This window comes from Ammospiza nelsoni, chromosome 1 (assembly GCF_027579445.1).
Source record: "Ammospiza nelsoni isolate bAmmNel1 chromosome 1, bAmmNel1.pri, whole genome shotgun sequence".
In the NCBI taxonomy this organism is placed as follows: Eukaryota; Metazoa; Chordata; class Aves; order Passeriformes; family Passerellidae; genus Ammospiza; species Ammospiza nelsoni.
In genome coordinates this window covers 33,275,929-33,303,747 of record NC_080633.1, presented here as the reverse complement: position 1 = coordinate 33,303,747, position 27,819 = coordinate 33,275,929, and the positions used below count along the sequence as shown (strand labels likewise).

The 27,819-nt window shown below is 41.6% G+C and overlaps 1 protein-coding gene across 2 annotated transcripts; it reads left to right on the top strand.

The window, feature by feature from the left end:
* The first annotated feature begins 2,067 nt into the window (after window positions 1-2,067).
* On the top strand, window positions 2,068-27,774 carry GSDME (gasdermin E). Of its 2 annotated transcripts, none has more exons than XM_059489411.1 (11): window positions 2,068-2,294; window positions 3,743-3,854; window positions 6,133-6,330; window positions 7,491-7,683; window positions 15,235-15,406; window positions 16,390-16,510; window positions 21,265-21,453; window positions 23,075-23,202; window positions 23,319-23,505; window positions 24,872-24,945; window positions 26,151-27,774. In XM_059489411.1, exons 2-11 carry the CDS (start codon window positions 3,764-3,766, stop codon window positions 26,379-26,381), a joined length of 1,584 nt encoding a protein of 527 aa, XP_059345394.1. In that variant the 5' UTR covers window positions 2,068-2,294; window positions 3,743-3,763; the 3' UTR covers window positions 26,382-27,774. The 2 variants fall into 2 exon arrangements, with proteins under 2 accessions (XP_059345394.1, XP_059345402.1); XM_059489419.1 differs by having other exon boundaries at window positions 2,274-2,294; window positions 6,100-6,330.
* Window positions 27,775-27,819: the final 45 nt, after the last annotated feature.

Genomic DNA, 27,819 nt, shown 5'->3' with positions numbered 1-27,819 from the left:
GGGAAAAGTTTCTGGTTTTCTCTCCTCTGCTCCTTCTCCAAGATGATGTTCTCAGGCAGGAGCAATGCAGAAGGATCTTCCAGGACAGCAGTGATGCACTTGATGCTTCAGCTCAGGAGATGGAGTCTGTGGCTGACAGACCACGCTGAGATTGTGTATTCCTCTGACTCAACATTCTCCCTGCTGGCATCCCAGCTGGTCATGGAGTAACCACGGGCTGGGAATTTTGACTGTGCAGTGCACCTGAAGAGTATTTCCATGAAGACTGAATGCTCAAGGTGGGTGTTCAGTCCTAAATGTCTCTTATTTGCAAGCACAAAGTTAATTGCTGCATAGCCCCAAAACTGTTTGCTAACAACCTGTGTTTCTGTTTCTTCTAGTCAATGAGACACATCTGAAAATTACCCTATATCAGCTGGTGCCATTCAGATGGATAGAAGATTTCTGTTAAAGACTTTTTCTTAAAAACATTTAAATATTCCTGGTGTGGATACTCTCTGGTGTGCATGCAACTGCTGGTAGTGTCCTTAAAATTACCAGCAAGTTTCACTGGTTTTATTTAAGTCCCACCTCCCCAGTGGATATTTCCATAGCAATGTGGTTCAGTGCAACTTCCTCCCTATTTCTCAAAATATGCTTTAGCAGGCTCTTGCATTTGAAATGATCACACATTGCCACTCCCTGGAAAAACACATGATAGCTTATGAAACGTGTGCTATTACTGGCCAGATTATTACTGGAGCTAGCAATTCTGCAGCTCAGTGCTGATCCTAAAAAAGAGATCTCCCGAGGATGTGTGGGTACTTTTTTCTCAGGCAGGGACTCTAAGAATGGAGCTTTATAATATAATTTCATTAGTTCATAAAATTTAAACTATCACAAATACAGGTACTTAGTTCCGTTCTGGCTATTTGTTCAAATTTCTGTAAGCAGGTGCAACCCCAGAATGAAGATGTTTTATCATTGAATCAATAAGGATGTCACCTGGGGAAATCAGGAAGGGGTGATGGATTAAAATCAGCTGAAAATCATTGGAAGGTTTGGATGCTGCACGTAGCTAAACAGAAGAAATAGATCTACTTTACCTATGTGCATCTACTGTTCTCTTTCACCCAGGACTGTTCATTTAAAAACATTAAGCTTTCACCTTCCTTTTTTTCCGAAGTCAGGGCGTTAGTCCATTACAGTCTGGTGATGTGACATTTGTGACTTTACCCCCAGCCTCAAATGCTCCCTGTTCAAACCACAAGAGAAGTACCCAGCCTGCAGCATGGTTCACTCGAAAAAGATTTATTTGGTATTTATTATAGTGAAAAAAACTATTCTTTGGGTTTTTGCAGACTCATCTGTTTCTTACTGGATCATTCCTTTGGCATCATGAACAACCAAGTTTTTTCATTGTAGTGTTTTGAGACGGCTGAGATACTGTGACAGCACTCAGGATTTCATACTGTGGTTCACCAACCTGCCCCAGGCTCCACTGACCACACTTCTCATTTTCCACACTGCTGCCGTTCAAGGTCCCTGGACTGGGGACCTTGACTTGGGAGCTCCCGTTCGGTGCACGGCGGCTTCACAAGGCCCGCAGTGCCAACCCAGAGCTGCAAACTCGCAGCCAAAATCGTGGCAGCGCTGGTGCTTCCAGCGGACTTGGCACCGGCCCCGTGCACTGCTGAGCACGGGAGACCCGAGCCGGGCTTGAGAGGCTGTCACAAAGATGTCCTTATCGCTCGTGTCCTAGAACATCGCTGTCACGCAATTAACTGGAGGGAAGGACACCTGCCAGTGCTATCTGCCAGGGTGCACCATACAAAACCGTCTGTCCCATCCCAGTGGGAATTTTCCACTTACAGGGCTACCCCACACGACACCTGCCGCAGGGGGCCTGTGCCGGGCCACCGCCCCACGCAGAGGGACACCTGCAGCGCTTCGTTCCAACCCTCACGGCAGAACGGTCAGCGCCCGAGGGAGCTCGGGCAGATGGGCGGGATGGCGAGGGAGGCAGAAGCCGCCCCCAAGGCTCGCAGAGCATTGCCCTGCGCTGGGCGGCGGCTCCGCGCCTCAACATGGCGGAGGCGCCCCGGGCGCGGCTCCGACCCACCCGCACGGCCCGGGCACCCGGGCGGGGCCTGCGCTCCCCCCGCCGCGCCCTCCCGGCACGGAGCCCCCGCTGCTGCGGGACCTGCTCGCTGAGCTTCGGCCGCGGCCCCTCGCCAGGGGCGCGGCGGGCTCGTCACGCCCCGCGGGCGGAGTGCGCCGCATCCCCAGTAGCAGCGGCGAGCGCCGGGAATGCCGTGAGTACGGGAGCGGGCCCGGGGCGGCGGCGCGGCCCAGCCCGGCCCTGCCCCCCTCCCCCGGCCGCTGCCACTCCGCCCTTCCGCGGCGTACGAGCAGCGGCTGCGGCCTCCGTGCCGCGCCCCTTTGTCCGCCCGCTCCGCAGGAAGCGGAATGGCCGTGGTGCCCGTGCGGTGGCACGGCGGGGCCGTGCTCCCCTGCTCGGGCCGCTCCCGGAGAGATGGGCGGGACCCAGCGCGGGGCCTTCCCTCAGCCCTGGCAGCCCGCAGGACGGCGCCCACGGCCGGGGAAAGGCAGGTGCCGCATCCCTGCGGGGTGCCCGAGGCTGCGGCACCGGTGTGTGCAGGCACGTGCTGCAGAGCCCTCGAGGAACAAACAGAGGGCTTCAGCCAGGGCTAAAACATTTTGGAGGTGTTTTTGGGGACTACGTACGTTCAAAACCTGTAATGCATTGTGTGGGCAGCGCTGCGAGGCTTTGTGTATTAGCTCTTAAGGGGTGCTTTTTCTTTTTCTTTTTAATTTTAATTTTCTAGAGAGGAGGTGAAAGTAACTCTGATGTTCTTTAATAAAACATGTAACGTGCATGTCGTCACTTCCATGCTCCCGTTCCCTTCCGATACGGACTCATACTCCTGTAGGATTCCAGGGCCATTACTACTCCTACACAGTGGTTAATGCCTAACAGCCCTTCTAAAGCTAAGGCTTTAGTCTTAAAAAAGCTTCCTCTTTGGCTTTCAGACATTGCATTTCCTTACAACTTGGGTCTTAGGTTAAATGCAAAAAAAAAATTGTGTTTTATGTGAAAGATACAGAATGTAAGAAATATCAGGCAACTGTTTGCTTGCTTTTTTACTGACAAAGGCAAATAGCAATTGCTCATTAAATGTCGCTTAGGATTTAATGTCCCACTATACTGAGTTAGGGAGCTGTAAAGCAAAGCAGGGATGAGATTTGTTTAGGTAAATGGTGAAATAGGTTTCATTGTCTTCACTTGTTCTCATTCTTGCCATTAAATAATCCTCTTGTAGTCCAGGTTCAGGCTAATTTTAGATTTTTTGGTAGGCAAGGAAGGTACTACTTCTTTTCTCTTTCATGCCTAGCTATCTGCAAGAGTGAATTCACTCTGACAGGCATTTCCTACCAGCTTGATACCTTCCCTTTTATTTCTGTCAAACCAAGCGCAGCTCTATTAAAATTTGCAGGGGAAGAAACTCCCAAGGCAGAGCTTTCTTTAAGCTGGGTCTGTAACTGCTCCCTGGCCATTGGTTCAGGATGCCACTGAGCCTTGCGGCTGTATTAAACCCCTGATGTTTGGGGGCATAATTGCTCTGTGTCTTTGGTCTGGGAAGTAGTGAGGCAAGGTATTTGGGGACATTGTCAAATTTGTGTGGAAGGTGCTATATCCAAAGATAAACAGGAATTTGGATAGAATATTCTTGATTTGCAGGTACATCTACACCAGCAAAATATGCTCCCTGCAAAGACATTACCAGCACAGCAAAGTGTGGGAGACACTGCCATCATTTTAAGCGTGAAAACTGCCCCATCTCTCCTGCCTGGTGAGTCTTGCTAGTCCTCAGAAGCACTCTGTCCTCTTCCCTGGCTGTTCCTTTTGCTAGTCAGGAGTGGTGATGGGGAATGAAGGCAAAACACTGTGAACTGGAAGTTTTACAGACCAGTGCAGTGGTTCGTCTCATGAGATTTAGTGAGTTTGTAAGAATGCCAAATATTAGGACCTGGTTTTGCAATTTGTTTTATTACACCACCAATATACTCAGAAATTGGTGGCCTTTTTAATTTTTTTTTCCCAGAGACTATGCCTGTGTGAGCTGGCTATGTAGCAAGGGGATCAGGGTGAGTGAGCTGTCCTGTAAAATACAAAAATGTTTGTAGAAGGTTTTGCTGGGCAAAGGCAGCTAATGCAGGCAGTGAGAATTTTTTTGGTGGTCCCCTACATAACAAATCAGTCACTGTCTGGCTGTTTGCAAAATACAGACTCCTGCAAAAGAAGTCCTGTGGATGAAGAAAGCTAGTTTTTGTTTGAAGCTTTATTTGGTTTTTTTTCCTTTTTTGCTGCAGTGGATCTGCACTGCATTATTCTGTTAAAAGTGTTCTCATTGAGATTAAAACCAGAGAGATTAAGGAGGAGACATAAGAATGTAAAAACTCAGTCTGAGTTGAGTTTAAGAGAAGGTCAGAGAGCAAGAAGTCACTGGAAATACTCCCAGTGCCCACAGCTGAGGTTGTGCTGCAGGGTTTGCTGCAGTTGCAGTGAAAGCTCCAGATGACTCCTCAGTAAAATGCTATGTGACTTAGACATTCCTCAAATCCTTTTGACGCAGGTGTTGTTGGAAAACACCTTTTATTTGTAACACAGACTAGGCTACAGATGATTCATGAGGAGGTCAGTACCTCATCATGAATTGGTAAATACTATGTGGAATATCTGAAATGGGACTTGGGAAAAACTAATGAAAAGGTTAAGTTTGCTTCTGCAAAAAGGCTTTTTTTGCCAATAATAAAAGAGGGAGCCTGTGGTCCAAGCACTAATAATCTGTATTCAGGTTTTTGTGTTCTGTCAGTAATCCTGAGTGCTCACTGCAATATCAGTTTTTGTTTGAAGTCTGTCCTGCCTTACTCTAGTCTGTGTTTGTAAATGAGAAATCCAAGATCTGTGTGGAGCAAGACAGGTAATTAATCATGGAAGTGTGAATACCCAGCTGAGATGTCTTATGATCTTAGTTGAACTTTCCAGTCAGTGTCAGCTGGGGGACTTAAAGGAAGGCTGCTGGATTTAAAAAAAAAATTATTTAATTCTGGAGATACCATTAACTCAGATAACACAGAGTTGAAAAACTAGAAAGACTCTTTAAAAATATCAAATATTAATTTATTAGAATTGTTTATTTGGCACCTGTGAATGGTTGTTTTTACCATTTATTCTGTGACTTCAGCCAGTCTCCCTTACTGGAAGACATTCCTTGTAAATACAGTAAAATACATTCCCAGGGATAAGGAAAACCTTACCTTATAAGAGATGCTGGTAATTTTTAATTAAAATCATTGCAAAGCAACAGTAAGATAATGTATGTAGTTGTGTAGGGGATATGAATAACAGTTGTGAATAACAGTTGCAAATAATGTATGTTCAATTTAGCTGTAGTTATGCAAATGAAAAAATAGAAAATTGGAAGACATTGAAGGTAAAAAAGAGTTCATAAATAAAAAAATTAATTGGAACTTTCCAGGGGTGTAGTTCAGAAACAAAATTTAGTAACAAAGATGCCAGCTCACGTATTTGGTGCTTTTTATAGAACAGTTGTTATTATCCATCCTTGTGTTTACTCCCTATTAAAAAGATCAAGATAATTTGTGTGAGTAATACCTAATTGCCTTGTGTGGAGTAAGTTTTATGTTAGGTAATAAAAGAAGGATCCTGTGGGGAGGCAGAAAATCCTCTGCCGTTGCCCCAGTGCTCTCCTCATCACAGCTGGTCTCTACAGGGTGCTCATTAGTAGATGCTTTTTCATAGAATTTCAGGTAAGCTGTGTAAGTTTTTCCTCCCTGACAGATTAGTAACCTGTGAATGTTCCTCTTAACTAGAATTCTTTTATTAGTTACTGAGAAAACTTGCACTGGGACAAGTAATTGGAACTCCTTTCCAGCTTGGAGTTGAGAAGATAGAGTGAAAACACCATGGTATTCCTTTGTTAATACCAGTTCTGTGAAGGGCTTGTTAAAAGGACAATGTAAATATTTATAATTTCCAACTGTAGTTGTTTGAAAACAGATGCATTCTTTCAGGCTTTAACTGATTTCCCACGATGTTTGCAAAAGCAACGAAGAATTTTGTGAGAGAAACTGACAGTGGAGGTGACCTGATCCCTGTCTCCCACTTGAACGCCTCAGACAAGCTGCAGCTTTTGAGCTTAGTTACGAAGAGGAGGAAATTCTGGTGCTGGCAGAAGCCCAAGTATCATTTCTTGACAGTCACCCTGAGTGATGTGCTTACTGAAGACAAACCAATAAAACCAGGTAAAGCCATACTTGGGCAGCACTATTACTGCAGATAAAAACAGTACAATCCCTAACCTGTTCTGTTATTATTCTCAATTATGTTATTAGAGGGCTCCTTTCAGAGGAATGTTCTGAAGGAATCCTCCATCCATGGGAATGAGATGAATGGATCTTTTCTCACTTGACCATTTATGTAACTAAAACTGGTAGTAATAAATGTTGGTTAAAAAAGGAAGAAAGTTTTGCCTGGGTAGAGTTATTAAATTAAGTGCTGAATGTTGTCAGGCTGTATAGTCCTACTGTTTAATAACAGTAGCTGTCTTGCAGCTACAAGAATATCCCTAGAATATTATAGGGGCTTGTATGTGATAGTAGTGTGAAACTGTACTGTAGTAGTGTGAAACTGTACTGTACTTCAGGTCAAAATCAGTGAATAAACAGTGTCTGGTTGGTGTTAGTAGCCCGGGGAATGCTTCTAGGACAGGCCAGGTGAGTTTTACCACCCATTCTGTTTGTCTTGCACAGACTGTTAAAAAAGGTTGACCTTTGTACTTTTTTCTTCATCCAACTGTAGCAGTCCCACCCATTTTGTAAGATTAATGAGAAGGAATCCCAAATTCTGGACATGTCATAATTCCATACAGTAAAATAGATAAGTGCCTAACCTAAGGTCTTAATTGTAGCTGGCTTGGAAATATAGCTGATTCTGAGTCAACTCTCTGGTTTTTAGGTATATAAAATTCAGAGTTGTTTTAAACCAGTTAGATTTTTCCGTTGGTTTTCAGTGAGCTTTGGGACAGCCCTATGATGAGATGTGTCAAAATAATGCCAAAATACTAGCACTGTTGTACAAGCAGGTCTGCTTTGTAGTTTTCTTTGTAGCTGAAATAAATTTAAATAATTCTTTATAAATATTTCATAGTGTTTGAGTTCAGCACTTCAGTCACCTTATGTTTTCCTAAAATGGCAAAATACTAAAGATAGTAGGGCAAAGATGATGAAAACATGAAGAGAGCAGATACAAGAGTTGCAGAAATGTAAATTTTATTATTTACCTCTTCATACTGTTTCTTGGCTTTGCTAACTTGTCATATTTTCTGTAAGTGTCTGTTTCTCCAATCACTTAAGGACAGTTTCAGCACTTCTCTTCACAGAAATTACTGTTATTGCTTTCCTAGTGATTGTGGAGTCTGACTTTGCAAAATACATGGGGAAGTTTGAAGATTTTGTTCAAGGAAGTATTGAAACATCATTTGTGAAGTTCAGCCTGGGAGCTGGAGGGAAAGGTTACGTGGAAAACCAGTCCTCATTTGGAAACCTGAGGAAGCAGGAGGTTGACTTGCAGCAGCTCATGAAAGATGTCAAGGACAGGTATGTTCCTAATGTGGGTGTTGTAGTGGCCAGGAGAAATTACTGAGCTGAAAAGACTTGGACCAGCTGTGGTCACTCACCAATAAATTTTGTGGTGTTGCCACAGTTTGAAAATTATTTTCATTGTAAACTTTCATATTCATGACAAATAATATTTACAAAAGTGAAATTCTCCATATTTTGAAATCTTGTTAGTCAGACTTTTCCCTTTCTTGTTTTAAAAACATCTCTCTGTTATTTCATTTTACATTTTTGCATGAATTACCAGCTGGGACAAGAGCCAAATCCTCCCTTCTTTGGGGGACTGTACTGAGGTAACAATCTGGAAAAAAAAAGAATTAGTTCTCTGTGTTAATGGGGCATTGAATATGGAAATTGAATTCAGAACTGCAAATGTTCTTGTAAGCAGGCTTTTTAATTTCGTGTGTGTGAGTGACCATGTTAGAAAATGAGATTATTAGAAGTTAAAGTAATAGCAAAGGTAAGCAAGCATAATCAAGGTACATTCTACTAGCTGAAAAAAATATAGATATGTTGCTTCCTGTTATACCCTCTATTAACTGAGGGGAACCATGTCCTTTATTTTCCAAGATATGTAACATTTCCTCACTTCCTGTCCTACTCTGAAATCGGATCTATTTAATGTTGCAATGGAGTGTCATGGACCAAAGCCTGTTTGGCAGCCAGCTGACAAGTCAGGGGTCTGCTCTCTATTGCAGGTCAAGGCTCAGTGGGAGATGAAGGTGCTTTATTTGTGACAGCATTGTACTCTACATCTGTGGCAGGGGCTGTAATGAATTTAAATAGCCTTTGCTGATGCTCTGAAGATAAAGATGATAGGTTTTTGCTATCAGTGCAGAAGTTGTCAGAAGCAATGTAAATTTGCTTTAGATACACTGATGTTCTAGAAATAATCAATTCTCCATTTTCATGGGAACAAATGGCTGGTGTGCCTCTTATTGTGAGCATTCACAAGTCAACAAATTTATTCTAATAAGGCACCTTGCTCTCTTTGTACTAAGTGCCTTATTAAAAGCGGAAAATACTGGGCCAAATGTGTATACCAAGCCTGTAAAATTAATCTGCATCTAATACCAAGACAATAGTATCAGTCAAGATTTAGAGTCTTGTTTGTAGCACTAGGTAGAGTCCTATGGAGAAACAAACTACAGTAACTTTTATTTAGGATCAGTAAGCTTTTACTTGAAGTTACCTACTCTGTTCACAAAAAGAATCCTCCCACAGCAAATCAGCACATCTTGGAGTTACAATCCTTTATGTAACTAAATACTCAGAAATATATTACCTTCTTTTGAGTGTTGAAAATCAGTAGCTGTACACTGATCTGTGTGTGACTGTTAACTGAAGTTGATGTGTGTGCCACTTTATGTGAGGCCGTAGGTCTTAGTTCATAAAAAATATGCTCATAGCTTATTAAAGCTTATGATGCACAGTGTATAATTGAAACTAAGTCAGTCTGCTTTCTGCCAGGTCACTGAAAATGATGAGGATAGCAGAATTTTTATTTTTTTCGCCAGTGTAATGCAGAGGCTCACTGGAAATTGTTGGCAATGCCTTGTAGATGAAATTCTACTTACTTGTTCCTAAATATTCTATGATTTATGATTGATTGTGTCCGAGCTTCAAACTTTCATCTCGTTCATGAGTATTGTGTGAAATTCACAAGTGCTGATGCCTACAAGTTAGTGCTTTTTGGATGCAAAACATAACAGTACTTATAAGAGCATGTTTACCTGTCAGGCCTTGTGAAATATGAGGCAGCAAACTGTTCTTGATGTCATTTAACAGCACATGGTGCTTTTGCTTGTTTGATCAATCATTGTTTCATTTAATATTTCTACATATATAACCTAATTAAGTTGCATTTTGAAAATGTTCTTCTATTAGGCTGATTAAGTCAAAGCTGCCTATTAGTAGCAATAAACTCTAAAAAGTCAAAGCTGATGAACCTTTTAAAATAAGTTACGTGAGTCTTCAGAGTTGAGCAGGCTGAAAGTGCTCAGTGGGCAGCAGATCAGTTTCCTGTCACTTCTTAGGTGAACCTTCTGAAGGAGAATCCTACTGATCTTTTAATTAGATTCCAGATGCTGCATTAGCTCCTTTTTCTGAAAAAGGGTGGAAGCTGAAGGATGTGGGCTGAGATGCTTCCTGATTTGCAGAAGCAGTGACATTGTAAATGCAGAACACAATAATTAACATAATATGCAATACCTAAAGTACAGTTAAACGATAGTTTTAGGTACACAAACTTGGCATATTTGCCTTTACATTATTTTTGATTCTGTATTACATAGTGCTTGCTAGTTCACAGAGCACTGTAACATGCTGATACCTGATTTGGGACAGAGTCCTGTGCCTTTAGCTCAATTGATTTGTTATGGATTTAAGATATTTATATTCCATCTTCTATTTTAAGGCTTTCAGTACTGTCTGCCATCAGGTCCTCTTAGAGAAGTTGATGAAGTATGGGCTGGATGAGCCACTTTTCAGTGGTGCCCAGAGACTCAGCAGAAAGCAGTAGGCACAATCTGAGACACAGGAGGCTCTGTCTGAACATGAGGAGACTCTTTTTCACTGAGAGGGTGGCTGAGCACAGGTTGCCTGAGGAGGCTGTGGAGTTCCCCACCTTGAGACATGATCCTAGGCAGACTGCTCCAGGTGGCCCTGCTAAAGCAGGAAGTTAGGCCAGATGACTGTCCAACCTCAACCATTCTGTCTTCTTCCCTCCAGTAAAAAGGATTATGAGGATATTATCATCTCTGTACTTCTCATACATTAACAGATTTGCTTGTTTCTTTTATACCATTTCACTAGAAGTCATGGAAGGTGATTGAATGAGAAGTTCTGAGAGGACAGGGCTAGCAGTCAGGCAGTTTACATCCACTGCAGAAAAAAATGCCTGTCACATTTCCATCATTTTGTGTGAATGATTCCTAACTCTGTGATTAGCATGTTAGGAAAAGAGTTGTGTTTTTAACAGCATGCTCTGGCATGCCTGAAAGATACTTTCATACTGTTGCATATTGCATTTTAGTTGAATTAGTGAAACTGCATGGTATTGTCCATCCAGAGACAAAAATAAATATCTATTCTTAATCTGAGTACAGTGGAAATTCAGACCATTTTGTGATTTATTGTTTAAAACTCTTTGAGCATTTATGAGTAAGATGAGAAAACCATTCAGTTTCCTACCTAAGCTGCTACATGAGATAATATGAAGTCACAAAGTGTTGTGAGACAGGATTGAATAAAAGCAATTGTGTGTGCCTGTGATTTAAAAAATAAGGAGCATGTTAAATAGAAAATAGAGAAACTACCTTGCAGTCTGAGATGTTGCTGTTATTCTTAGGGAAGATGTTCTGTGAAGTACATGTCAGGTTATTCTGTAGGGAAAATAGTGAAATGCTATCAATAAGCTGACTATTGCAGATGCTGTGTTCTGTAAGAAGTAGGTCAGAGAGGTTATATTTGAAGTGGATTAACAAAAGAAATATGCATCTGTGCTTGGTGGAAAATGGCAGAGTGAGATTTTAGTCTCTGACACTCATCTCTATTAGAGCAGGAACAAAGCTGGGTGAAGGCTCTCACTTGCAACAAGCACTATTTGTATGGAAGAATCAGACTGCTGCACATTATAAATGAAGTGGAGAAGAAGCTGTGAGCAGGAGCTGCCTGTGTCTCTGCAGCTGGGAGAGGAGGTGTATTGAGGTGACATTGCCCAGTACAGGACTGAAAAGGTTTTTTACTTGTAAGCAGTTTGGACCAGTGAAAATTTGTGCAGAGAGGCAGCAGTGCTGATTTCAGTGTGAGGATGGAGAGTACTCACAACAATACCCAATTCCTACAATACTCTCGGTATTTGGAGGAAATTGCCAAGTTCCTTGCTTTGAGGATTTGTGGGTGGGTTACTGAGACGGTTAGACAGGACTTGATGGAAAATGTTCTATGGCCTCTCCTTTGTGGGAAATCACGTCAAGCTCCATGCCTAAAGGAAAGACCCTCAGTCTCAGCAGTGGGGTTTGGAGCAGGCTCGCACTCTCTACTTTAACTGTGAGAGCCTGCTATGTTGCCAGGTGTTGTCTGTTTTTTCTTGTCTTTACTTGGTTTCTGCTTTTCTCTTTTCTGACTCCAGTCGGCAACAAATTGCCTTTGTGTCTCTATTGTCTACTACTTTCCTAGTGTGAGAAGAAAAATCCTCAGTGAAGGTGAAAGAAGTCTTTGCATTATAGGAGAATAGAAGTGTTTAATCTAGTTAAACATGGAGTGAGACCAAAACGCAAAGAAATTATTTTATTTACATGTTTGACCTGTAAAGCTTCCAGCATAGTAAATCATTGATCACAGGAAGATTGTTTAGGCAGAACAAATAATCAAGCAAAACCCCTAATTTGTATTTTTAAAATAATTTTTATTTATACAGACTTGTACTCTGTGTGTTTATAATGGGACTTGGCAGACCAACATCTCATTATATTTTCTGTAGTGTTATTTTTGAGTGCTTCAGCTCAGCTCCTTGGGGTGGGAATGGCAATGGTGATGTAGTACAGATGGCACAGGGTTGGTGGGGGCTCTTGTATAGTAGAGTGTGAAAGAGGTGGTAGGAGCCATGGTTGTAGAATAGAAATAAAAGCTCTGAAACATGACCTGTAAAATAAAAAAAATCAATGCAACTTATGTGCCTTGCATGCATATATTCTCAGGGATTTAACTTGGCCATCTTGTGTTACTCAGATATTTTCTTATATTCAGTGTTATGCTGGCAAATAAGTTCAGTTCTTTCATATACAGTCATAGACTCAGCAGCCATTGCCCTGCAATACTTGAGGCCCTGCTCTGATTATCAAACTTTAACCCTGTTGTGGATTGCTCTTGATGACTGTTTTCAGTGATAATTTAGATAAGATACTTGCTTACCTCGTGTCATCTCCTGTTCGAGTTGCTGAGGAGAGCAGAATATTTTGCCTTCAACAGGCTGTGCCCCAGTACTAACTCATGATGTGCACACATGCAACCCCAGAGCTCTGTTTTATGATGGAAAGTTCAGTGCCAGAAGTCTAGAGGAGAGCACTTAACTGTGCTGTCCTCAAAGAGAAGGTTTCTGTTGCTGTGGGCAAGGCTGTGTGTTTGAAAGCTCTGAATTTGGAGCTCACTGAACTTACTGGGCAGAGGAGAACATTTCTGACAGCTTTACAATGGGACACATCCCACTGAAGTCATTTGAGCCTTGGGGCTGTGGCAGTGGCTGGCACACATTCAGCTCTGTGCAGGGGATCCCAGGGTCACCTCTGGGCACTGCCTGGGGAGTGCTGCTGCAGCAGGTAGCTCTGTGTGTCCCTGTGTGTCCCTGTCACTCCACAGCCCTCAGTGCTGCAGCAGCTCCTCCAGCGTTGCCTCCAGGATTTGTTCACTGCCCCTCTCTGCAATTTAACATCTTCTGACTCTGCTGCTGCTTCTGCATCTGGGCCTCAAAGCCAGGAGTGTGGCAGGGTCTGAGCCAGCCCTGCCTCAGGCAGAATCCTGTAGAAGCAGGTGGAAGAAAAAGTCTCTTGAATTTGTTTGGTAATTCATTTGCATAGGTCATATTCTGTAGGTTTCTTCAATTAACACTTACTCAGAAATAGCAAATCTTTATTTAATAGGTGTTTTTCTACCTTTGTTTGAAGGGCTTTTTTTCCTGTAAATTTTGGAGATATCCAGCAAGTTTGTCATCCTCTTAAACAGTCAAAAAATACACGTGAAAGCAAATGACAAATCGTTTTTGTGCTTCTTCACTGTTATTTCCCCCCTGTGGCTCCCTAGGTCAAATGTTAAAACTGCAAGTTCTTAGTGCATTCATTTATATTTTCAGGATGTTTAGCACACCACTTTAGAAACATAAATAATTATTGTGAAGTGCATGATAGGCTTGATAGACTGTAACTAATGGCTCTGGTTTGGCAGACACTTCTGAGAATGGTGAGGTTTGTGGTTGCTTGATGTTTCTTGAATTTTTACTTAATCCAAAGGTTCATTGCATTCCAAGCATAAAGCATGACTTTGCACCAAATGAAAAAAGGTTATATTAATAATCTCAGGAATGTTTGGGGCTGCTGCATTGCTTCAGAGATATTTTCTTTCCCTTGTCTAAACAATCAACTTTAAGGTTTTCAGACAGTTCATTCCAACTGATTGAACTTTCATATAAGCATGTAACTCTCCAAAGATCAAAAATTGCCTGAGGATATTTTTAATTCAATAAAAACCCCAGCTGACTTCAGACTTATACAGACTGCATAAATTCAGAGCTCCAGAATCTAATAAATCTAAAACTTTTTAATTAAAAGTGGAGATATCTCGATTTAAATGAATTGGTGTCAGACATGTCTTTCTGTCACATTTTTGGGAAATTGCCATTTAGCTCCATGAATAGCCATTTAGAATAAAAGGGAGGAGAAAAGACTGAATAATTTGAGTCAGGGATAGCAGTCCTTTAATCTTCCAATAGTTTTTCTATACCTGTTCATAAAAAATATAACATCTCATCTGAGGACCTCCAGTGAATATTTTGCAAAAGTATAATATAATTGATACATTTTAATCAATTAAATACAATTAAGAAATTGCTTTAACTGTTACCAGAAAGTCTGTTAACACCCCAGAAGAGAAGGTAGTAGATTTTGTAACATTTTCTTAGAAAATAAATCTCCTGTAATGTTTCTGTCTTCTGCTCATTCTAAGAAGAACCTAACGTTAGAATCATTTCCAGCAGCATTTAAACAGATGCTGAATTGTGCTGTGGAGTAGGGATGGTTTATTAAGTTGGTGCCTGGGCTAGGGTTTTGAGCCCCCCCCCAAGTTAGTTTTTCTTTTGACTGTGGCAGTCCTGGTCACCAATTTTGAATTTTGTGTCTATACCAATAAATAACACAGGATTTTGAAGCAGGTGAGTAATCCCCAGTCTCAAAATCAATGATATCTTCTGTTTTCTCATTCAGCCCTTTGAAATACTTGGTCAGTGGTGCTGATCCCACTCAGCCTGTTTGGGGTTTAGGTGAGCGCTGAAGCAGATCCACAGCAAGCAGTGGGGGTTGGCAGTGAGGGATTGCTGTCCTTGTGTCCCCCAGCCAGCACCCCCTGCCATGGCCATGGCAATGTCAGTGTGAGCTCACAGTAGGAGAGGATTCAGTCCAGTGTCCAAGAGCTTGACTGGTTGGTTTTGTATTACCCAGGAAACTCGAAGTTGCCTTTGCTTCCCTCTTGCTTTTTTCTTTGCTTAGAAAGTATCTGGACAACTTCCATTTTTGCTGAGACTAGGGAATCAAGAATTCAGTATATATTCAGTATGTATGTGAGGATTTACTGTGGAAAACAGATATTTACTGCTGCCAAATAACAAAAGAAGACATCGTAATTTTAAGGAGGTTGCTCATACAGAAACCATTGTCATTTTTGCAATAAAACCTTCTTCAATTAAGAAAATGTGGTTGGTTTTGTTTTTTGGGGCTTTTTTCACAATTATGGTATTGTTAATAGTGTATTTTTCGTTTTCAGAACAATAGACCTAAACAGTAGTTTGCTGCAACAAGTAATAGAAAGAAAACGTGAAGTGTTGTGCATCTTGAGAGAAAAGATAATCACAACTCAGAGGTGTACAATATCTGAACATATCCAGACAGAAGAGAAAGTCAGTGGTGTGGTGGGATGCACTGCAAAAACAATAAAGGTAAAAGTTCCTAAAAATCTGCAGAGATCAGAACATTTGCACATTATCTGAGAAGAAATTATTTCTCCAAATGGAATTCAGAGTATTTTTCGTGCTTTCCTAATGTGCTGAACAAACTGCAGTGCTTGATTGTGAAAATTCTGTATGGTAAAATATTTTTTCCATTGCCTTTCTGGCAAAAGGTGCCATATTTTTGTATGAGCCTGGAATGTAGTTTCCATCAATACTATCAACTGGGTTTCTCTGTAGATTCCTGCCTACAGCAGAACATGAAGCAAACCTAAAACTATTCATTGCAATTGAATAGCAAAATGCATTGCTGAATCACATTTATTTGAAAAGCCAAGTAATCATTCATCACAAATGGTTGCAGTGTCTACTGAGTTTTCATATTTATCGGGAAACTATTTGTTTTTGATCATGGGAGTAGAGATTAACTGCATTATGAGGCTATCTGAAAAATTGCCTGTGGATTGAGAAGGAATTACTGAAGTCAAAACATGCTCATTCACTGCAAGTTGTTTTTTTTTTTAAAGCTGGAAATCACTTGTGTGTACACTGTGTCTCCAATCGCAGGAATCTGGGAATTGCAGTGTAACAGCCCCCTTTGCAAGTGCCACCTTCCTGGTGCCAGCCTCCAGCTGGGCAAAAGAAATGTCACAGTGGAATTGGGCAAGGCAGGACACTCAAGTGGGTGCCCATTTCCCATTGACATGGGGCTTCATGTGTGACAAAAGCTACGCCTGGAGCTCAACTTTGTGCTAGGACAGGGTAGCTAAGAGTGTGAGAGCTGCTGTTGGCACTGTGTTTCTACCTCATTCTTCATCTAGTTCCTTTCTTAGATGCCAGATGGAGGGTGTAACACTTTGATGAGACATCATGGAGAATAAAGGATATTCTCCCTCTGTATTTTTCACCTTAATTACATGTTTAAGCTATGCAGTAGCTGAATCAGATAAATGGTGAATAAATCTGTCTTGTAGGTTTCAGTAAGTGAGAATGGAAGTCTGATGAAGGATTCTAGCGTGATCCTTGAAATTCCTCCTGCAACCACTATTGCCTATGGTGTAATTGAACTGTTTATAAAGCACAATGGCCAGTTTGGTAAGTGAAAAACTTTTTTTTGTGGCACACAGTTCAACTGTGGACAAAGCTGTTTGTCAGACAGTGATTTTTGTGTTTCCCTGTGTGTGAAGGTGATTATGTTGTCCTTTGCCTTGATAGTTATTTGTGCTAGAGATGCAGATTTAGTAAGTTGAAAACTTTGATATAGTAATGCTTTTTCAGTGGCTTGAATACATTGTAAACTCAGAGTGACTTAGGTTTCAGGGAACCACAGGAAATTGTGTAGCTTGAGCCTCTGCTTAAGGCAAGGCCAATTTTTGAACTCTGATCTAAGTTCAGTTAGATCAGATTGCTCATATCCTTATCTATTATAAAGTTTTGATTTATCTTCAGAGATATCATCACTCCTGGGCAGCCTGTTCCCATGTTTGACCACTGTGGTAGTGAAGTTGTTTTCCTCAGTATCTGCTGTTTGCTAGATAGCTCCAGTCTGTGAATGTGGGCCTTGTTCTCAAGAGTCCAAAACTGGACATAGCACTCTGAATGCACTTCCCCAAATTGAAAACTCAGTTCCATCAATCCACCAGCTACAGTCTTGTCAGTACAGCCCAGTATGCAGCTGTTCTGGTTTAGGGCAAATTTGAGAGCAAACTTCAATAACTGCAAGGGCAAGCTACTGATCCTCTCGGATTTATTGTCCACGTCTTTCACTGCAATTTGCTTCCAGCCAGCTGGCCCTTGGCCTGGGCTATTCCCTGTGCTTGTTGCAGAGAGTGACCTGACTGTAAATCAGATATCAACCAGGAGTGTTTAGACAACAGTCATGTTAAGAACAGAATCCTACATTTGGGACTGGAATTTAAACTTCTCTAGCTTACACTTGCATTTAAAGATTGCCCTCAGAGTGGTTGCAGAAATGCCCTTGTACTGTTGTCTGGTCATGCTTTACTTATGTCAAGTTGAATATTTTTCAGGTTAAAAAAATGTTGAAATTGGCTTTGGGGGGAGTTGTATCTCTGCTCTGCACAATCACTTGGGTTTTCTTTCTTGTCTATCCTCATTTAAACTCATGGACCTAAAGGAGGTTTCAGAAGATGTTATGCAAGGAGGAATAAAATCAGATAGTAGAGGTGGAAGATGGGAAGGACTGATGTGGAGAGAAACAGGAGATACACTGAAGAAATAATTGGAGTAGAGTTGAGATTTGAATCTGGGATGTGCTTTACTCAGATGAGAAATGCTGAAGATTAACTCTCCATCATACTCCTTCTGATATAAAGAAAGTCTGTAGGCTCAAGAAGAGAAGTAAATATTATGTAATCTGTAAAAAGTTTCTGAAAAGTGGAATTGCTCTGATGTAGCCTGAACACAGAGATAGTAGCAGAGGATGTTGACGTCATGGTTATAATGGAGCTGTAATTCAGAGTAATGAGGTGCAATTAAGGCTGTCTGACTGCATAGGTATATAACTGATAGCCTACTTAGATTTTTTTCTACATGAAATTATGATGTCCTGCTAGCTAAGAATACATAGGTCTTGTTAATGATGTGTATTTCTCTGCTCTTTTTCCTCTTCTGCTGCTTTTTTCACTTTTTTTTTGTATTTAATATTAACATCTTTTAAGCTTCAAAACCAGTTTGTTTCATGTTTTATCTTAAACAATCTATGTCCTGCCTCTTTTTTTTTTTAATTTGTGCTATTTTCCCTTGCCTGAATGACATTGAGAAGGTAAAGGAGAGGAGCTGACAACAAAATTATGGGTTTGCCAGCAAGAGTAAGTATAGTGGAGCCTAAACTTCAACTTGTTAATGTCTGAGCAGCAGGGATCAGTGTCTGTTTATGGGAATAGAAAAAGCCTTTGAAGTTAAATCCAAGAAGTAATGTAGTCCTTTCTCATGAGACTGAAAGTGACCAATAGCAGGTGTAACCTAATGGGATTCTCTTCACAGATAATTATGGAGTAAGATGCATGTAAGCTTTTTATTGTTTCTGTTTCTTTTCCACTGCCAGTACCTGAGTTATTCTGTTAGGAAAAATGGTATATATTTCTTCTAAATGTTTTGACTAGTGCAACTAGACATATTTGGATATTTTTATAAATAAAATAAATTAAAAAAAATAAGAAGGATCTTAACTTTTCTGATCCATTTACCATTGTGCTTTCCTGTAATCATTCTCTTTGATTTCTACAGGCTAATTTTTCACTCCATGTAAAAGCTGTTTCTGCTTAAGGCTTTGCAGTTTTGTGTCTCTAAAGTTGTGCTGAAGTACCTCTTGTTCATGCTTTACAAATCAGGGGATATAAAAGCACCCAGCTGATTTGTTTTGTTCTGTTCATGGCTATATGTGTGTGGTTTGCTTTATCTTAAATGTCTGTAAATTAAGCAGTCCCAATATATCCACTTTTCCACATAAAGGAGTCTCTTTGATTGTTTTTGTTGATCATCTCTGGTTTTCTTGCATTTTTGTTAACATTTCTGAGTAACTAACAAGCTCGAACTGCACTGTTCTATGTTTGTCATTGATGAATGTAATAGAATTCAATACAGAATTTATTAACAATCCTCTTAATACAGAATTTTGAGACCTGTGTTTTCCTGTGAATTGAGTCCTGCTACAAGATTAAACAACATAATCTGAAAAGTTCTATTTCCCTTATTAGCATCATTTTGCCTCAGGAGGGGAGGCAGTGTATTAGCAGAGTTTTCCTCCTCAGGGTTCATGTGAAAGCCTTGTTCTCTTCAATGACAGTAACATGAATGAGTTGGCCTTGTGGTGCCTCAGCTGCTGTCCAGAGTTTTGTTGCTTTGGGAAGTTCTCAGCTTGTGTTAATCACTTTCTGCTCCTCTGTAGCTCCTTCTCTGTGAAGGGTTATGCAAGCATAAAGGTCTGTCATCTTTCTTTCTCTATGGCAGGGATTTCTTTGTCTGCTTTCCCTTTGAAAAAGCTTTTTGCTGATGGAGTGCTCTCCATGCTTTCTCATCTGCTTTGAATGTCCTTAATTTAGTAAGACAGACTCTTACAACTGCAGAAAGGTTATATTTAGGTTTTGTTCCTGGTACATCTGAGCACTGTGCTTGATTAGTTACATTTATTTCGCTTTGCTGTTAGGTATTACTTTAGAATTCAGTTTCTCTTGCTAGCCTGCCTGTGTTCTCCTCAGACCCACTGCAGAGTGCCATAGGTACACATTCAAATCTTGCATTTGAGCCAATAAAAAATTATCAGAATCTGCACAAGGCTTGACTGTATTCTGCGTCTTTAGGGCATGGTGTTGGACACATGAGCCCAGAATTTGATACTCCAGATTTCTCAGCATAACTCTTACAAAGGCTCCTTGTACCTTCCAGGAAGCCCTTAACTTCTGGCTGGGGGCACTGGGATGGCAGGATAAGGACAGTCCTGTTTGGGTGACTTTGCCAGTGCTTATCACAAAGATGAGGCAAAAAGGGTAATCCAACCAGGATTTACTGTGATGTTACTGAAGAGAGACAGTTATTGCAGAGTGATTCTGTGAAACATCCCTGGGTGATGTCCTTTAGAGACTCTCAGAAGTCTCCTGTTGTCCACTCACCTGGAGGACTTGAGAATGGACCCGTGGCTTGGCTGGGAAAGAGGAGTCTGTCAGTGCCATGACCAGCAGAAGCTCTGTGAAGGACTCTCAAGAGTTTTTACAAATCTCAGAGAGTACTTTCATGTGTCACCTTCATGAGTGGATCCCCTTTGCCTGCATTTCAGCATGTCTTAGAGGTAGAAAAAGTACAGAATGGGGAATGAGAAGCTGGAGAGCAGTGCCATGGAAGGCAAGGTGAATCTGACTCAGCAGTGCCCTGGCAGCCAGAGGGCCAACCCTGTCCTGGGGTGCATGAGACACAGAATCCCCAGCTTGGCAAGGGAGAGGATTGTCCATTCTGCTCTGAGCTGGGGCAGCCTCACCTCGAGTGCTGGGGGCAGTTTTGGGCCCACAATGTAAGAAAATTCTTAGAGAGTACCCAAGGAGGGCAGTGAGGATGGTGAAAGGCCTTGAGGGGAAGCTGTGTGAGGAGCAGCTGAGGACACTTGGGCTGATCAGCCTGGAGAAGAGGAGACTGAGGGGAGACCTCACTGCAGTTACAACTTCCTTGTGAGGGGAGAGGGGGGCAGATGCTCATCTCTTCTCTCTAGTGACCAGCAACAAGAAATGGCCTGAAGCTGGCTCAGGGAAGGTTTAGGTTGGATATCAGGAAAAGGTTCTTTACCCAGAGAGTGTTTGGCCACTGGAATAGGCTCCCCAGAGAAGTGGTCAGCACAAACCTGACAGAGTTCAAAAAGCATTTGAACAGCACTCTCAGGCACATGGTGTGACTCTTGGGGATGGTGCTGTGTGGGACCAGGAGCTGGATGTGATGATCTTTGAGGGCCCCTTCCAACTCAGCTTATTCTGTGATTGTGTGAAAACATCAAGAATTCCTACCTGCGTCTCCTGTCTGCAGCATTCTGGTTTCCAGTGTCAGCAGGAAGTTTTCATGTTATTTTCTGTCTACATTAATTTAGTTCACAGGAGCTGGTGTCATGTTCTCTAGGAAGCAGCTGCACCACAGGTCTTGTCTGTACACACTGTACCAAACATCAGGGCTGCAGGAATGCTCAATAATTCACATGCACAGCAACCACGGGCATTCTCTCCATCTGGAAGAGACAAGACACGGAGAAATGACATGCGAGAACACTAGCAAAGACAAGCTATCATCTCATTCAGTAATTGCTCATCTATTTTATTAATTATTGTTTTTGATTGAATTTCTAATTACAGAGTTCTGTCTGCTAGATGAACAGCAAGGAGGTTTTGAAAAAGAAAGTACAGAAGGCTCAGCTTCTCCCCATTCAGTTCAATTCAGAGATGCTTCGTTCCTCTATCAGCCAGATGCTGTTGATAATGAGATGTACTCTGGGGCTAAAAACCTCGTTCCCAGTGATGCTTCTATAACTATATTGAAACAAGGTATTACCAGAAATGCTTTGCATGCTTATATTACAGTGCATTAAATAACCTGATAGGCAGAAATAATCTGGTACAATAGTAAGTAAGAAATCTTGTTAGTTCATTTTAATAGCTCTTTTCAGGAACTCTTGGGAGAATGCACTGAAAGGATATAAAAAAATCAGTTTGCAGTGAGTGTATGCAGTGGACTCTTTCTGTGAAGATTCTGAATCCATCTGTCATAAATATCGTCTTACAAAGTCAGATGGCTCTTTTGCATTCCAGATAACCTCTGCAAGTTTAGTGATGATGGATGCTTTCATTCAGAAGGGGTCACTGAAAATAGTTTCTCATTATTTGAAAAATACGCTCAGTAAAGCATCTCAGTTACAGGTTAAGTCTCAGAAATAGACATCTCCCTTGCCTTCACTTAGCCTCATTATTTTCTGAGAAGCTTTGTAACTGAGAAAATCAAAATGTGCTTTAAAGGGAGATTTGCAAATTGGTATAATGGCCCAGGTACAAGTTTTTATTGTAGGAATGTGGAAAGAAGAGGCAGGAATGTTACTGGTGGAATGGAATGGAAGAAGGGAAAACCAGTCAAGGTTTCAGAACACACTGTGCTTTTCCTCAGTTCTTGGTGGAGTTCTTACAGCTGGTTCTCCTGATGAATATCGCCCTCTTGTCTCTAAGTTTCCCCCATGATAAATAAACAATATGTAAAAAACACTTGTGAAAGAATGGTATGCCACTGTTCTATTTTTTGTTTTAGTTTGACAGACCTATTTGCTTTTCTTGCTTAAAAGGCTCGGAGATTTCTTTAAATAATTTAACCTTCCCTGTCTCTTGGAAAATGAAAAAGCTAAAAAAATTGTTTTTACTAAAGAATTTGGAAGTACATTTCATTTTCTGTTATTTGTATAGACAAATTCATACCATTGCATCATATAAACAAAATATCTGCCTGTGGCTGGGCTTTTTTTTTCCCCAGTGAAGTAATTTTTTAGTTATAAAGGACGTCTTTAAACAAAGCGTGTTTCTTGACTGGAGTGACATGAAGGAAAATTTCTTTTAAACAAATTTGAGAACACTTGTATGCCCACATTTTTGGAATGTGGAAAAAAGAGCCATTCCAGCCTTCCAGTTGGCATTATTGATTTGAAAGCTTCATATTTTTTAGCAACATGGTAATTTTATGTCACAGAAGATTTAATTTCAGTATCATAGTTGAATTGTGAGAGAATGAATGCAGAGCATTCCCTTGTACTTAATGAGTACTCTTCATTCTGTCTTATAAATGAACATTCTCTGGAGATAAACTTCAAAGTGGAAGACCTAAGATGTAGTTAGTTTGTTAACATTAAAGTATTGAATTTCAAAACATTAGAAATACTATACCCCAAAATGTTGATTCTTGGTAGCTGTTCTTCTTTCTTAATGTTTGCATTGAGGTTTCATCAGCTCCTTAGGAAATAAAATCAGATCTGTTCAAACCTTGCATTTTAACTTGTGCTGGTGGAAATCAGGATGTCAAGGTGTGGTGACAAATGAGCTTGTGAAACACATAGCAAAATGTTATCTGGTTTTACTGGCATTTGTGTAGAAATACTTAGTTTTATTTTCCACTGCTTTCTTGGGAAAGATCTGTCACGGTTGAAGACCCAGTTCCAGCCCTTTGTGAAGCTTCCTGAAGACAAGCAAAGAGCTTTATATAAAACCCTTTGTGAACTCTTGCTCCATGAGGAAATGGTGACTGCCTTGGGGGACATGGTAAGATGAAGAACCTTTGGATTTCTTCCTAAAAGTAATTTCAGAATAGTACTGGCATTCCCCTTTGCTTGGATTTTTCTCTTTTCAAGAAGTTTTGCTTATTCTTTTGCTTTCAGTTCGATGATATCTGCGCAGGAGACAAGCCAGATCTGGAGGAGTTAAAACTTGAAGAACAAAGAGACCTCCTTGACTTCTTGCAGCTCTTAGGGTGCAGTTTAAAGAGTGAGCTGTTGTTGCAGAAATGTCAGCCTCAGGATGAAGAACTTTTCTCAGCTGCTCACCTTCTTATCAGTGCTATATCTGGTATGTTGCAAAAAGCCCTTTTAAAAATTTTGTTTTCCTTTTAGAAGCTCCCTCCATGATAAAGCTTTTATGGCTTTCTTTGAGCAGTTGGTGAGCTGCATGAACATAAATTTTTCTGTTCCCTTTTTATGAGTTTGGTATACTATGCTTAGCATTCCTGGCTGTGAATTAAATTCAGCCCTCAATCACTGACAGATTTTGTGTGTAAATTACACATTCCCCCAAGACTGCTCAACTTTGCTTCTGCTGAGTGTGAGCATTTGCAGTTTGGCAAGCTAATTTTTGTACTTATTGCATTCCAGAGTCCTTCCTGCCTAAAGGCTGAGAATTACAAATTAGGTGTTGTCTCCTGTGTAACAGTGTATATTGTTCAAGTGCAAACTAAATTTAGCAAAAATGAGTTTAACACAGAGACACTGCAATTAGAGGGCTCTGTTGCAGCTGCTGAAACAGGAGATTAAACATAAATGTCAAACAAATGCCATCCTCACAATCTAGTTGGCACCACAGTGTTAATTAAAAGCTACCTGCAAAGTCCAAGACAGACAACCCTGGATTTTTCTCTTCTGTCTTGTATGTAAAGAATTCCCTGACATTAAGATAATGAAGGAAAGTCCAGTGTAAATTGTGGCACCGTGCAGCAGAATGTCAGTGTGCATCCATATATGCACAGGACCCAGGTGGGAGAGCTTAACTCATTTGTGGAGAGAGAAAAGAAATAGAAAACAGAAACCTGCTGATGTGGTATCAATTGTCAGATGCCATTAACAGCAGGGCACAGTTAATTGAGTGTGTTGCATTATTACCTGACTTTGGACATAATGTCTGCTGCTAAAGTCCAGACATAAAGGTAGCTGGATCTAGATTCAAAAGCTGTTTTATGCTTGTTGCTTGTGGTAGGAATTACAGCCTCTTTGTTCCAGAGTTGAAGGGCACCACAGGGATCAGCTAGTCCATCAGTCCATCTCCCAAGGCAGTCTCAGCTCTGCCATTCCTCTCAAATTGGGCATGGCAGAAGTTAGCATCACCTATGGATTTGGGAGCATAAGTTCTTGGTTTATTCAAGGCCTAAGTCATTCATCCAGATTCCAGACTCAGAGTTAAACACTGAGGAGATACTTAGGGAGAGGCATGGTGTTGGGGAGGAAACCTCCTTTCCTACAAATGCCTGTTCTCAAGGACAGAGATAGTCAGACCCTCTGCCCATCCCATTTTGTTCTGCTGGCAGGAAGGGGCTGGATCAGCCCCTTGCAAACATCCAGCTGAGGAGGAGCTGTTAGCTCCCTGATGAAGCTCCAGTTCCAGCAGCCAGCCTGGTGCAGGGCTCACTGGAAATGACCTTTGCCTGTGCATGTGCCCTCCACAGAGCTGCCTGATGACACCCTTGCCCTGCTGCGTGCCTGCTGCGATCTTCAGCTTGTTCCAGCCTTGTGTTGTTTGGTGAGTAATGGACATGAGATGTGCTCGTGGGCACAGCAGCAGGAGTGGCTGTGTCCTCTGCCATATTTCTCCCCAATAAAGGAAGAGATGGCAAGCTCCAGTGGGAATTTCAGCTGTAGGCAGTGCTTAGCCAAGGTCAGAATCTGACTTGGCAAATGCAGCACGTAATTTACTGCACGTGGATATCTAACTTCTGATCATTGCTGCATTTGGGAGATTTCATGGTTTAGTAGCAAAAGAAAATTGTGACTTAAGCTCTGTTTTTCTTATAGTCCCACTGTTTTAAAGTCTCAGTAACAGTAAATCATCTCTCCTTGGGAAACAAATTTCGCTATGATAGCAACTGTGCTTGAGCCTCGGCAAACCCTGAAGTCTCAAAACTCTGAGGCCATTTATTGTAACTGCAGAAGGAATGGTGCAGGGCATTGGAGTAATGGAGCACCTGTCCTGTGAGGAATGAGTAAGAGAATTGGATTTGTTTAGCCTGGAGAAGAGAAGGCTTCAGGGTGACCTAATTGCAGCCTCCCAGTACCTGAAGGAAACTTACAAAAAAATTGAGAGAGACATTTTACTAGAGCATGTAGTGACAGGACAAGAAGGACTGAAGGAGGGTATGTTTAGATGGGAAGAAGCTCTTTACAATGAAAGTGGTGAGGCACTGGAACAGGTTGCCCAGAGAAGTTGTGGATGCCCCAGCCCTGGAAGTGTTAAAGACCAGGTTGGATGGGGCTTTGAATAATCTGGTCTAGTGAAAATTGTCCTTGCCTATGGCAGGGGGATTTGAACTGAATGATCTTTTAAGGTCCCTTCCAGCCCAAAACGTTTTCTAGGATTCTGTGATTTTTCTAACCTTTTTAAAGTCACTTAGAAAAACAGTAGTAAAATCCTTTAAATATGTAGGAGCAGGGGGAGTTCTTTTGTTTGCTCAGAGTGATAGGTAAGTGTGATATGCAGTGAGAGAAGTGGAACTCAGGGAATGACACAGTAGGAGAGATGTTTCCCCTTAAATTGTGCCATGGAGCTTTGGTTGTGGATCAGTACATCGTACTTGTCAGGGCTAATAGCAAAGGAAATCTTGACCTTTTGCTGGTGCCTTGTCAGCTCTCCTGTGGTTTTATATGAAACTGAGCTGTGCAGTGGCAGGAACAGCAGTGCCTGGAAAATGTTTTAATGTCTCTGTCTTCTGCTGTCTCTCCTGAATGCAGCCTAACGTCGCTTCAGCCGATGGCACTGTGGCGCTGAGCAGTCCTTTGGTGGCCACTCTGGCTGACAGAGGAAGATTTGAGGTCGTGCAAAGGCTGTTTGCTTCATCAAACATTAATCTGGAGATGACAGAGTCTTCTGTAAGAGCTGTAACCATGAAAGAACCGAGATTCTTCCCACTTGTTCTTTATGTTGCACTGTATGGATTTCATGCTTTAGGTGGGAATGTATAGGAGCTGAACTGAGTATTCAGTTTTTGCGGTAGCCTGTTGCTTCTTTTGTAGCTCTGTGATTTTGGTGTGTTTGGGATCAGCAGTAGAGCTGTTCTTTTGGTACTTAAGGCAGCACAGCCAGGAATTAGGGTGACTGGGGACTCTGCAGTCTCAGTGGAAAGTACATAAATAAGGGATGAAGGGGAGAAATTAAAAAAGAGAGGCATGGGAGAGAAGCTGAACATAGCTGCTCTGGTAGGTGTCAGATCTGCAGGGCAGTGAAAGCCTGATTGCTTGCATTAATATGCATGGGAGAAAGCAGCTAAGTACAAACTGCTTCTTGTAAGCAAGCAAACAGGCAGACCCTGGAAACCCAGGGTTCTGCAATGCAGCAACTGCTTTTCTCCTTAAGCCTGGGTGTGCAGAATGCCTTCACTCTGGAGCAAGTGCAATGGAGGGCTCTCGAAAGATACTCGATTAGATTCTCTTAATTATTGTTTGACTTTTATGGATATGAACTGCACACTGCAGGAAATAACAAACCCTCTTTTTCAACCACCAAGACCCACTTCAGGGATTCATACCTCTGTACAGCATTCTGTTTTCTGGTATGTTTTTACTTGTGTTAGCATGTTTCAGCTGCATTCTGAACTTTGGCGTGGCAGTGCCTTCTGGTGTGTGCACATGAAGGGTCCCTGCTGCACACCACAGAAATCATCATTTTACCATATGACATTTTCAATGCAGATATTTTGCTTGTTTCTTTGACTGACAGAAAAGTATTAGTAAAGCACTGTGTGCTTGAACTATTTTGCCTGTTTTTTCATCATAATCTTTTATAATCATGGGTGGTACAGAAATGCAGCAGAGATCACTGTAAATGTGGGTTTGGGAAGATGTTCCAAGTAGGTGGAGTATCAGTTGAGATGGCTGAGAGACAAACAAGCAGGCACCTGTGTGGGAGTGATCAGTAACCAGGCCCTGCAGCGTAGCCGGTGGGTAGGAGTTCTGCTCACTTTCCTGCTCTATTCCCTCATGGCCTTGAGCAGATTGTCTAAGAAGCCTCTAAAAAGTCTTCAGTTCAGCTTTCCTTGAGGACATGGACTTTGCAGGAAAGCACCACGGTGCCTCTCCACTGCCTGGGAGCTCAGGGTAGCTCTGCACGCTGGGCCGTGGGTGTTTCTGCAGCGAAGCTGTTCAGTGAAGCTGTTCATGGTGTTGCCTGAACTTTGTGCTGGTGTAGAAGGAAAGATCCTTGAGGAGCTGAAGCATGGAACTCTGCTTCTGGGAGCTGTGTGTAAGTGGGACAGTTGTCTTTTACCTGTCACTACTAAAAGTCACCTCTGTAATGAGTTTATAAAAACTTTCCATTAAATGCTATAGAAAAAAACAATAGAATAACTTACACGTGTCATTTCCATTGTTTTTCTTTTGGGGACTACATCTTTGACAAACAAGC

What these genes read in the sequence shown, in the direction of transcription:
- GSDME (XM_059489411.1), top strand. Translation starts at nt 3,764, where the DNA reads ATGCTCCCTGCAAAGACATTACCAGCACAGCAAAGTGTGGGAGACACT. An exon ending in ATGAAAGATGTCAAGGACAG is followed by an intron (nt 7,684 to 15,234) that starts GTATGTTCCTAA and finishes TTTCGTTTTCAG; the next exon opens with AACAATAGACCTAAACAGTA. An exon ending in TGACTGCCTTGGGGGACATG is followed by an intron (nt 23,203 to 23,318) that starts GTAAGATGAAGA and finishes TTTTGCTTTCAG; the next exon opens with TTCGATGATATCTGCGCAGG.